Raw genomic sequence first — 12,855 nt, forward strand, 5'->3', positions numbered from 1 at the left:
GTTACAGAGGCCAAGAGAACATGCAGTCTTTATATTTTAAACATATTGACCATCATAAAAACATGTTTACCCCAAATTATTTTTTGTTTGATGCACATTTGTGTAACAAAACACATGCTAATATTTTTTGCAGTTAATGTTTTATTGTAAAAAAACAAAAACATGAATCTTGAAAAGTTAACTTTATTCAGTTAAAATTGTCAGTTTCATTTTGGGAGGAAAAAAAAGTAACATCCTGACATGGATATAGAATCATGTGATGTAATACAAGTACAGTGTTTTATAGTCTGCTTGCATAATGAGATAAATGATGCTAATTACAAGAAAAAAGACTAATATTAACTTTCCAGTAAACACACTGTGCATAATATACATATTTTATAATATGAACACACACACACTGTGCATAATATACATATTTTATAATATGAAATCAGCCGCCCGCTTCCGTGGCTCATCATGCCGAGGCGTCATTTCGGGGACACTTCCTCTCCGGAAGCCGCAATCAGGGTCACACTGTGTCGCCATTACAGAAGATCTAATGTGTGTAGTGTCGTGTGTCGCGCAACAACACTTTGTTGTGTGTGTGTGTGTGTGTGTGTGATTGAATAAACATCTACATTATTAGATAATCCAGCCTATCAGTGGTGTCCAAAGTGCGGCCCAGGAGCCATTTGAGGCTTTGATTGGCCTCCGACACATTCCAAAGACAAAAACATCCTGGATTACAAAATTACACAGAAAAACTGGCAAAATACTTTTTGGGAAAAGTTGCACGCGAATGCTAAAACATGCAAGCCAAATTGAAATGCTGACTGAGGTGTGGAAGACTGAGGTGTTCAGCTGTAAAATTGACTAAAAAACTTAACATTCTAGTTTATTGACATTAGCATGCTAACGTCAGCGAGCATGTGACAAGTACCAAGTTATAAGAGTCTGAGTTGTCTGCAAAATTGGCTTAAAAAAAGCTTGCACACTTTTAGAATGTTACTGTTAGAATACTAGATTTGTCTCAAGTACAAAGTTATAAGACTCTGAGGTGTTCGGCTGTAAAATTGGCATGCTAGAATGTTAACGTTGACATTGTAACAGTTTGCATGTGACAAGTACCAAGTACTGAGTTGTCTGCAAAATTGGCTATACAAAAGCTTGCACCCTTTTAGCATGCTAACAGTAATGTCTAGTGTCACTACTTTTATAGTATTGATATTTTTAGTTCTAATGAACTAAAAACATAAGAATGGCTTGATAGCCATTCTTATGTTCGAAAATGCTTAATTTAGAGCGAAATTACGTAGAATATTCTTTATTGATAACACAAAGATATGGATGGTATGTTCAGATGGTTATTGATTGCCCTATATTGTATTTTTTTTAGTATCTCTGATGTACAAAAATACAAACCCTGTTGCCATATGAGTTGGGAAATTGTGTTAGATGTAAATATAAACGGAATACAATGATTTGCAAATCATTTTCAACCTATATTCAGTTGAATATGCTCAAACTGATAAACATTTTTTTTTTTGCAAATAATCATTAACTTTAAAATTAACAGCAAAGATCTTGGTTGACGGGAGCACTTATTCTGTGGAAAAATGCAGGTCAAAGATCCTTTATGTGACAGGAGCACTCTGCTGTATTAAAATACATGTTAAAAAACACTAATCACTGCACTCTGCTCTTTAAAACAACAGATTAATTATCTATCTTCCTTTTCTCACCCATTTTAGCCTAGGAATTACTGATGGTACACTTACCAACTTTAGCCTAACCCCCGAGGTTACCCTTGACTTTTGGACTATAGACTATTTGTTATATTATTACCCATACTTACCTTTTTAACTATACGGTAAGTTAAATAACTCGCTACCACTCCACTCTGTGTGGGGGAGGTGATACACCCCCACATTGTTCGGCATCCCCACTCCTGCATACTTTGGCTTGGCAAGCCGATGGACCTGACTGGGATTGAACCCAGAACCCTTTGACTGGGAGCTAGCTGTTTAACCATCCAGCTATCCTCAGTTTTCTTATTCCCAGATTTCGGGCCCCAATGACATATATAATTGAGAACCTTGAAACTATAATACAAGACTTTTATTCCTCTGACTAGATCTTTAGTAGTTTCAGAGTGACCTGACTGGGATTTGAACCCAGTCCCCTTTGATTGGGAACTAGCTGCTTTAACCACTCAGCTATCCTCAGTCTTCAAGATGCAAGATTTCGTGACCCAATGACATTTGATTGGGAATCTGTCTCAATAAACTATCATATAAAATGTGAACTCTTCCCACCAGAGCTTTCTTCGTCTGACTGGGATTTGAACCCAGTCCCTTTGATTGGGCATCAGCTGCTTTACCCATTCAGCTATCCTTGGTATTTATGCGAAGAGATTTCCGTCCCCAATGACATATTTAATTGAGAACCTGTCTCAGTAAACTATGATATAAAAGATTAATTTCTCTGACTGGATCTTTCCTAGTTACCAAATGATCTGACTGGGATTTGAACCCAGTCCCCTCTGATTGGGCACTTGCTGCTTTAACCACTAAGCTATCCTTGGGCTTCCTGACACTCTGACCTGCTCCACCCTCACATTCCCTAAGATCTTCTTCAACCATTCATCTCACTGTCCCCTTATTTCAACTGTCCACCCGAGCTTTCAGCCGCTCTGCCCCTCATCTTTGGAACTCTTTACCACCAGACCTTTGTAACTTCAAGACTCAAAACACACCTATTCCTGATTCATTGTAAATTTTATCGATCTTTGTTCTTGTTGTTTTTATCCAATTGATTTTGTTTTGATTTTGTACGGTGTCCTTGAGTTCCCAGAAAGGCGCCTTATAAGTCAAATTTATTATTATTATTATTATTAATGTTGATCTATTAAGCAACATCCACTTTTTTAACCTATTTTCTGTATACTTGGGATCTGCTTAAGTATTTATAAAACAATCTTGAAAAAAAAAAAAAAAGAGATTAATTAATCTATCACAGATCTTAATTAATTAATCACAAATAATTGTATTTACATGAAAGCATTAAAAAAAAAAATACAGATAATTGTCCAGATCTGGCTCCTTGGATGAGGAGCTCCGGCTGGACAATGATCCGATCCAGCAAGGTTCATTGGTGGTGTCTAAGGGACAAGCGGGCGAGTATGTCCTCTCTGCCCTTTATAATTGTATCTCCTTTATTGACCTATGTCAGTCAAGCTACAAGTATGTATATGCAACATGTTGAAGCCTATTAACCCGTGTTAATAGGCTTCAACATTCAAACAACATATAACGCATTAATTTTCACACTACCACATAGTAAAAGATAGATAAATGGATAGGTCTTTTTTGTCATTGCACAAGTCTAACGAAACTTTGTTTTCAGCACATACCCGTTCAAGATTAGACAAACAAACAGTGTACAGGGATAAAGAACAGGAACGCTGATGGGGCCCCGTAAAATATGGGGAAAAAGGTACAACGCTGGGGAAGGATGAGTAAAAAAATGCAATCTAGGCTGGGCTCCTAAGGGGGCCCAGCCTGGAGTGGGAAAAAACCTCCATAGCAAAGCACATATACATATTACAACAAGATATCTAGCAACAGAGGGAAGGGAGTGCGGGGTCATGATGGTCGGCCGCAGCTCTCAGGCGCTGACCATCCATTCATCAACCCTCTCGAATTTCAGTGCCTCTCACGATAATCTCCCGGGACAACCATTCTCCCGAAAATCTCCCGACTTCCAGCCGGACAACTATATTATATGCCTTTAGCGTCGTCTCTCACCTGAAAAGGAGACTATAATATATGTCTCCGTTATCCATAGGTTTATCTATAACCCATAAAGTAGGCAGGCACGGAGCTATTTCTCAGCGTGTGTTTATTCCAGCCGGCACGTTATAATAGCATGTGACAAGTACCAAGTTATATGACCGTGTTGGGCTTCAAAATGTGCTAAAAAAAAGTTTGCAAGTTAATGTTTGCACGTTAACAGTTACCAAGTTATAGGAGTCGGAGTTGTATGCAAAATTGGCGAAAAAAAATCTTGCACAATTTTAGCATGTTACCGTTAGGGACACAAGGTCTCAAGTACGAAGTTATAAACTCTGAGGTGTTCGGCTGTAAAATTGGCTAAAAAAGTTGGCATGCTAATGTCAATATGCTAGAATGTTAACGTTGATATGGGCTTCAAAATTTGCTAAAAAAAAAAGTTTGCAAGTTAATGTTAGCACATTAACAGTTATAAGAGTGAGTTGTCTGCAAAATTGTCAAAACAAAAGCTTGCACACTTTTAGCATGTTACTGTCTAGTGTCCCAATACTTTTATAGTATTGATATTTGTAGTTCTAATGAACTAAAAACATATGAATGGCTTAATAGCCATTACGGTATGCTCGAAAATGCTTTATTTAGAGCAAAATTACGTAGAATATTCTTTTGTTATTGATAACACAAATATATGGATGATATGTTCAGATGGTTTAGCATATATTGTATTGTTTTAGTATCTCTGATGTACAAAAATACCACCACATCCTTCCATTTGCATTAATGCATCTCAGCTGGAAAAGGTTTTTATATTATTTTAGTTTGCCGTTTGTGCGTCAAACAGCCTGGTGGGCGTGGCCAACATATTCTACACTTCTTATGATTGAGGGCTGTGAATTCTGCCTGGCAACAAAGGTTCAGAGGTCGAGCTCTGTTCTGACATCATGGGTTTTGCTCAGTCCAAACAGTCGGCGTGGGGGCGGAGTTGTTGGCCCAGCTTTGTGTAAAATTACTCCATGTTGACATTTCCGGTACCGGGAACACGACACGCGTGATGACGCCGGCCGCTAAAACGGTCACCGCGGCAAAGACGGCGAGCCCTCTTCTCAACACGAGCTGAGTGACTGACAGCGGCCTGCCAGTGCCGTCGCCGCTTCTGGAAGCTTTTTTGTCGTCCTCCTGAAAGATTGCACAGCTGTCAATCAGGTTGAAGGGTATATATGTATACCCTTCACATCCGATCTATTCCTGGTACCGGGGACTTGATAATAGTACTCAACAGTGCCAAATGTTGGTACTTTTGTTAATTGTGATGTTGCGCCCTACAAAGTGTTTATACTGAAATATTTATCTTAGTTGTAGTTTTCATTACCAAATTTGGACGTGTTGGAATCGCCATGTAAAATCACAATTGCTAATAGTAGCCTTTCTATGGAAAAGCCAATGTAAATGTAAATGTAAAAAAAAAGCCACGCACCTTCGCCTCATCCGACACGCCACGCTTTGATGTCACCAGGACATTCTTCCCAGCTCGCACTTCAGCCTGAGAGGGAAAACAACACATAATGAAGATAACATTATGACTCAACCCGACACTCCAACATTCCAGCACTACACACAGACAAATATGCCCTAAGAGTGTGAATACTTAGGACCTTGTGATATTTGTTTTTCTTTTTAGATACATTTGCTCAAAATGTCTATATTTCGGGATTTTTCTGTCAGAATGGGGTGCAGATTGTACATTGATGAGAAATCAAATTAACTTTTTTGATTTTAGCAAATGGCTGCAATGAAACAAAGAGAAAAATGTAAAGGCGTTTGAATAATTTCCTTACCCACTGTATGTGTATAAATACACACACACACACACACCTATATACGTACGTACATACATACATGTGTACATGTGTATATACGTACGTACATACATACATGTGTACATGTGTATATACGTACATACATACATACACACATACATACATACAGATACATACAAATGTATGTATATACATACATACATATGTAATGTATGTACATACATATATAAGTAAAGGTAAAACCATAATAACGTTTTTTTTTATTAAATGTGCTTTTTTGTGTGCTACAGTTTGTATGTGTAAAGTTAAAGTTAAGTTAAAGTACCAATGATTGTCACACACACACTAGGTGTGGTGAAATGTGTCCTCTGCATTTGACCCATCCCTTGCTCACCCCCTGGGATGTGAGGGGAACAGTGGGCAGCAGCGGCGCCGCGCCCGGGAATCATTTTTGGTGATTTAACCCCCAATTCCAACCCTTGATGCTGAGTGCCAATCAGGGAAGAATGCTGGTATGAGCTTTTAAACATAACCCGTTAACTGCTGCCAATCAAATGGTGAATAAGATACTCTTTAAGGTTCATATGTTTGTAAATCTGACTGTGATGAAGCCAGTGCCTCACCAGCCATCAACCTATGTATATACATACGTACGTATGTACATGCATACATACATACGGATGTATATACATACATATATACGTATATATATATATATATATATATATATATATATATATATGTATGTATATATATATATACATACGTATGTATGTAAATACGTATGTATGTAAATAAATGATAAATGGGTTATACTTGTATAGCGCTTTTCTACCTTCAAGGTACTCAAAGCGCTTTGACAGTATTACCACATTCACCCATTCACACACTGATGGCGGGAGCTGCCATGCAAGGCGCTAACCAGCAGCCATCAGGAGCAAGGGGTGAAGTGTCTTGCTCAAGAACACAACGGACGTGACTAGGATGGTAGAAGGTGGGGATTGAACCCCAGTAACCAGCAACCCTCCGATTGCTGGCACGGCCACTCTACCAACTTCGCCACGTATGTATGTATGTATGTATGTATATACATATGTATGTATGTATGTATGTATGTATATACATACATATGTATGTATGTATATACATACATATGTATGTATGTATATACATACATATGTATGTATGTATATACATACATATGTATGTATATACATACATACGTATGTATGTATATACATACGTATGTATGTATATACATACATATGTATGTATATACATATGTATGTATGTATATACATATGTATGTGTGTATATATATATATATAAATATATATATATATATACACACATATATATATATACACATATATACATACGTATGTATGTACATACATATGTATGTATATACATATGTATGTATGTATGTATATACATATGTATGTATGTATGTATATACTAGAGATGCGCGGTTTGCGGACACAACCGCGGAGTCCGCGGATTATCCGCGGATCGGGCGGATGAAATTAAAAAAACTAAGATTTTATCCGCTCGCGGGTCGGGTCGGGCGGATTAATTTTTTTTATTTTTTTTTTATTTTTTTTTTGCGGGTGGCAGTTAAACCAATTCGGAAATATATATACATAGTTAAATGTTGTTACCCACATACGAAAAACGAGCAGGCACCTGCTGCATATGCCACAACAGAAGAAGAAAAAAGAAAAGAGATGGACACTTTTACGGAGCGGAGAAGGGACGCCTCGCCGGGGTCCTGGACCGAGGCCCCTTCCCCCGAGAGGGCCCCACCGGGAGCCGTAGCTGAAGCGATCCGCGAGAAGGGCCCGACGCACGTCCAGGGTCACTACCGCGCCCACTGCACCGACACCCCGCCTCGTCCGCTTTCGCCGCGGCCGGCGTCACGCGCAGCAGGTAAGCAGCTTACCTGCCCGCCACCCCCGTGGCCGGGGGCTTGTAACATGGGTCACTCCGCGCGCTCCGCCCGCGCAGCTTACCTGCTTGCCACCCCTGTTGCCGGGGGCGCGTAACAGGGGTCACTCCGCGCGCAGTGCGCTCATGAAAGGGGTGGGGCTCACCCTGGTTGATATAGAGAGCAGGACGGTGGCCATGGAAGTTGGAACCCGCTAAGGAGTGTGTAACAACCCACCTGCCGAATCAACTAGCCCTGAAAATGGATGGCGCTGGAGCGTGGGCCCATATCTGGCCGTCGCCGGCAGCGAGACGCGCTTGGAGGTGCGCTCAGCGCGGCTCCCATATGATTGCGCACTGGTGTGCGTCTGGGCCGTGACAGCGTGGCACGCGAATGTCTGTGCATTGGATCAGTCTCCTTTCTTTAACAGGCAAAAGCTTTATAACCTCACCATACCTGCCAACTTTTAAATCAGAAAAACCTAGTAGCCAGGGACCAGGGGCCGCAGGCCCCGGTAGGTCCAGGACAAAGTCCTGGTGGAGGGTTCAGGGCTTCGCCCCCCGACGCAAAATGACTATTAGCATTCAGACAGGTTAAAATGTTGCTAAAACCATCACTTTTCTATCAGTCACAGTGACTTTTCAAAACAAAAATATTACAGCAAAAATCATATGGGTTGATTGACATGTTTATTCTGTAAGCTAACTTCAATAGTTTGAAATTATTTTGACAGTTAATGCCAGTTATCCTGTCAACCTTTCACAAGACTTCAATTTGTTAATTGAAAGTATAAATAGTATAAACACTTTTTACAGTATGTCGTGCTGTGAAATACAGCCGACAGGATTGCGCATGCGGTGCAGGAGAACAAAGGACTTCTTTCATTTAAGGTTTGTGATAAACCATCAAACTCATTCGTTAAAAGGACTCTATAGTAATATAAAGCGAATTTTTCTGGACATTATCATGCAAGAAAAGTTTATTTTTGGGATCGCGATCACCGCGTAATGATTTTTAAAGGTTGCATTACATTATTAACTGTCCCATGTGATCAGCCAGTGCGATTGGAAGTCCATGCTCAATTATTGCCTCCGTAAATAAAACTTCGGCATTTATCACATCCAAAGAATCTGTTTGGGCGACGAAAAACGTTGAAAGTTTTCCACTTGTATCGCTAGCAACGGCATTAGACTTGTGTTTTTTTGTCCCAACGTGGTCTTTTACATCGCTAATTCCTCCGTGTCCGATCGAAAAATCTTGTCTGCACAAGGTGCAATTCGCGTAGTTTTCACCCTTTTTTTTAATTTTTTTATTAATATTAGATATATAACAACGGGCGGATGGTGGGCGGGTGAAGTTCTGATCAAACGTTACATCGGGTGGATGGCGGATGGTTGACGACTTTCTGACGCGGTTGCGGATGAAATAATTGCCTATCCGCGCATCTCTAGTATATACATATGTATGTATGTATGTATATACATATGTATGTATGTATGTATATACATATGTATGTATGTATGTATATACATACGTATGTATGTATATATGTTGAAAAGGATTTGCAAATCATTGTATTCCATTTATATTTACATCTAACACAATTTCCCAAGTCATATGGAAACGGGGTTTGTACATACATACATACATACATACATACATACATATGTATACATACATACCATATTTTTCGGAGTATAAGTCGCTCTGGAGTATAAGTCGCATTTTTGGGGGAAATTTATTTGATAAAACCCAACACCAAGAATAGACATTTGAAAGGCAATTTAAAATAAATAAAGAATAGTGAACAACAGGCTGAATAAGTGTACGTTATGAGGCATAAATAACCAACTGAGAACGTGCCTGGTATGTTAACGTAACATATTATGGTAAGAGTCATTCAAATAACTAACATATAGAACATGCTATACGTTTACCAAACAATAGAAATATATACATATGTATATATATATATATATGCACATATACATATATACAGTATATATATATATACATATATACAATATATATATATATACACACACACACACACACACACAGGCATATATATACATATACATATATATACATATATATATATATATATATATATATATATATACATATACATATATATATATATATATACATATATATATACACACATATATATATATATACATATATATATATATATATATATATATTTGTTTTTTTAAATTGATTTATTGTTTGTCTTATTTTTAGTTTCACCCTTTTTAAATGCCATTGAACGTGTTGACATCGCTCATCTTCAGAGTTGTGATGTCAGACATAACTGTTGGAGTTATGAGTTATGTAGCTGACTGACTGACTGACTGACTAACACCTGGCGATCGCACAACCTCCTGTCGGAGGTAATACAGCCTCCTCAAGGCTGGTAAAAGATGGACTAACCCTGTGCTTGTATGACATTAATAATAATCATAATAGTAGTAACGAAAGTAGAAATTGAAAGAGAAACTAAAAGCGACAGTCGTACCTTTTGTGTGACTTTTCTCCAGTTCATTTTGAAGATGAGAATGAGGAGGAAAGACGCCTCGAGACAAACGCAGGTCAGGAGACCGAGCCACAAGCCTAGCAGGCACAGAAACAACATTTTTCAACATCATATTGTGTTAATTAAATGCAACACAAATATTCTTGTCTGTTTCATTCATTGTGCTGTTAACTGTTCCAGGAAGATTTTTTAAAGTGCACCAAATATCCTGAGGCGGGCTGCAAACATGAGGGCGACCCCTACTGGCAGGCCGATGAAGTAGTAGCCCACCAGGTTGGACACGGCAGCGATCTTCTGCATTCCGCAGCCCACCAGGATTCCCGAGCAGACGCACTACAGAAGAACAGAAACACGTCTTAGCCGACAGTACGTTGAAACAAGGCTTGTTTCAACCACTAGTGGGCAGTGCAATTGTTACTCTGTTCTAAAATGTGCTGTGAGTTATTAAAAAGTAAGGATTAAGTTGCAAACATTTTTATTGCCGTATAGGACACAAAATATGTGCGCACTATATATTATTGGATACAACAAAGAATGTACTATATAATATACAAATTGATAATATCAAAGAATGTACCATATAAGTATAAAAGTGATGAATATATTATTCAATACAGTCAAAGCATGGGCTATACTATCAATATACTAACACAATTGTTGATGCATTCAAAGAATAAGAATGTATATATCATCAAAATACAGACAAACCATCAAGAATGTGCTGTATTTACTGTCAATATACTAATGTACAAAGAATGTGCGGTATATTATACCATTTGATACATCAAAGAATGTGCCGTATATTCCATCAATATATGAATATAACATTTGAATATACCATTTGTTACATTAAATAATGTGCCATCAAAATATGACTATACCATTTGATACCATCAAAGAATGTACTGTATATACCAGCAAAATATGAATATACCATTTTATACCAATCAAAGAATGTACTGTATATACCATCAATATATGAATATATAGTTTGATACAATCGAAGAATGTACTGTATATGCTATTATATTGTACATCCATCAATTTTCTACCGCTTGTCAAAGAATGTACCATATATACCATCAAAATATAGACAATGGTTTATTATAACATTTGATACATCAAAGAATGTGCCGTACATTCCATCAATATATGAATATACCATTTGATACATTAAAGAATGTGCCATCAAAATATGAATATACAATTTGATACCATCAAAGAATGTACTGTATATACCAGCAAAATATGACTATACCATTTTATACCAGCAAAATATGAATATATAGTTTGATCAAAGAATGTACTGTATATACCATCAATGTACAAATATGTAAAAGACCATACTATCATATTGTACTGTATATACCAACAATATACTAATATAATTGTTCATACATTCAAAGAATGTACGATATATACTATCAAAATACAGACAAACCTTCAAAGAATGTGCTGTATATACCATCAATATACTAATGTACAAAGAATGTGTGGTATATTATACCATTTGATACATCAAAAAATGTGCCGTATATTCCATCAAAATATGAACATTTTAATATACCATTTGATACATTAAAGAATGTGCCATATATACCATCAAAATATGACTATACCATTTTATACCAATCAAAGAATGTACTGTAAATACCATCAAAATATGAATATATAGTTTGATACAATTGAAGAATGTACTGTAAATGTAAAAGACCATACTATTATATTGTACTGTATATACCATCAATATACTAATATAATTTTTCATACATTCAAAGAATGTACCATATACCATCAAAATACAGACAAACCATCAAAGAATGTGCTGTACACAGTATACTGTCAATATACTAATGTACAAAGAATGTGCGGTATATTACACCATTTGATACACCAAAGAATGTGCCGTATATTTCATCAATATATAAATATAACATTTGAATATACCATTTGTTACATTAAATAATGTGCCATCAAAATATGACTATACCATTTGATACCATCAAAGAATGTACTGTATATACCAGCAAAATATGAATATATAGTTTGATCAAAGAATGTACTGTATATACCATCAATATACAAATATGTAAAAGACCATCAATATACTAATTTAGTGTTTCATACATTCAAAGAATGTACCATATATACCATCAAAATACAGACAAACCATCAAAGACTTGATGGCGCTTCAATATACTAATGTACAAAGAATGTGTGGTATATTATAATAATAATGCCGTATATTCCATCAAAATATGAACATTTTAATATACCATTTGATACATTGCCATGTATACCATCAAAATATGACTATACCATTTGATACCATCAAAGAATGTACTGTTTATACCTTCAACATACGAATATAGAGTTTGATACAATCAAAGAATATACTGTATATATCAACTTCAACATAAAAATATGTTTGATACTATCAAAGAATGTACCTTATATTATCAATATACAAATATACCAATTGATAACAACAAATAATATACTGTATATACCATCAACATACATATATATCATTTGATACAACAACAAATGTAGTGTATATGACCATCCACCATCAAAATATGGACAAAACAATGTGCCGTATATACCATCAATATACTAATGTCATTTTCAATACCGTTGAAAAATGTACGGTAATACTATCAATATACAAATATATTGATTGATATGACAAAGAATGTACAAATAAATTGAATTAAAGACTAACCATCAACATACAAATATATCGATTGATACGTCAAAGAATGTACTGTATATACCATCAACATATACATGAATATT

The 12,855-nt window shown here is 36.6% G+C and overlaps 2 protein-coding genes across 2 annotated transcripts in view; one reads left to right on the forward strand and one right to left on the reverse strand.

Moving 5' to 3' along the window:
- LOC133579886 (multidrug and toxin extrusion protein 1-like) overlaps positions 1–10,518 on the forward strand; it is a 50,363-nt gene extending 39,845 nt beyond the window's left edge. The window contains exon 17 of the mRNA XM_061934150.1: positions 10,237–10,518. The gene's annotated coding sequence lies outside the window, so the exon portion shown is untranslated. The remainder of the gene's footprint in view (positions 1–10,236) is intronic.
- LOC133579891 (multidrug and toxin extrusion protein 1-like) overlaps positions 3,630–12,855 on the reverse strand; it is a 36,972-nt gene continuing 27,746 nt past the window's right edge. The window contains exons 14-17 of the mRNA XM_061934163.1: positions 10,257–10,389; positions 10,039–10,133; positions 5,248–5,313; positions 3,630–4,949 (exon numbers count right to left, since the gene is read on the reverse strand). Of these exons, the coding sequence (XP_061790147.1) occupies positions 4,713–4,949; positions 5,248–5,313; positions 10,039–10,133; positions 10,257–10,389 (531 nt within the window). The 3' untranslated portion in view covers positions 3,630–4,712. The remainder of the gene's footprint in view (positions 4,950–5,247; positions 5,314–10,038; positions 10,134–10,256; positions 10,390–12,855) is intronic.

The sequence above is a fragment of the Nerophis lumbriciformis genome, linkage group LG03, assembly GCF_033978685.3.
Source record: "Nerophis lumbriciformis linkage group LG03, RoL_Nlum_v2.1, whole genome shotgun sequence".
In the NCBI taxonomy this organism is placed as follows: Eukaryota; Metazoa; Chordata; class Actinopteri; order Syngnathiformes; family Syngnathidae; genus Nerophis; species Nerophis lumbriciformis.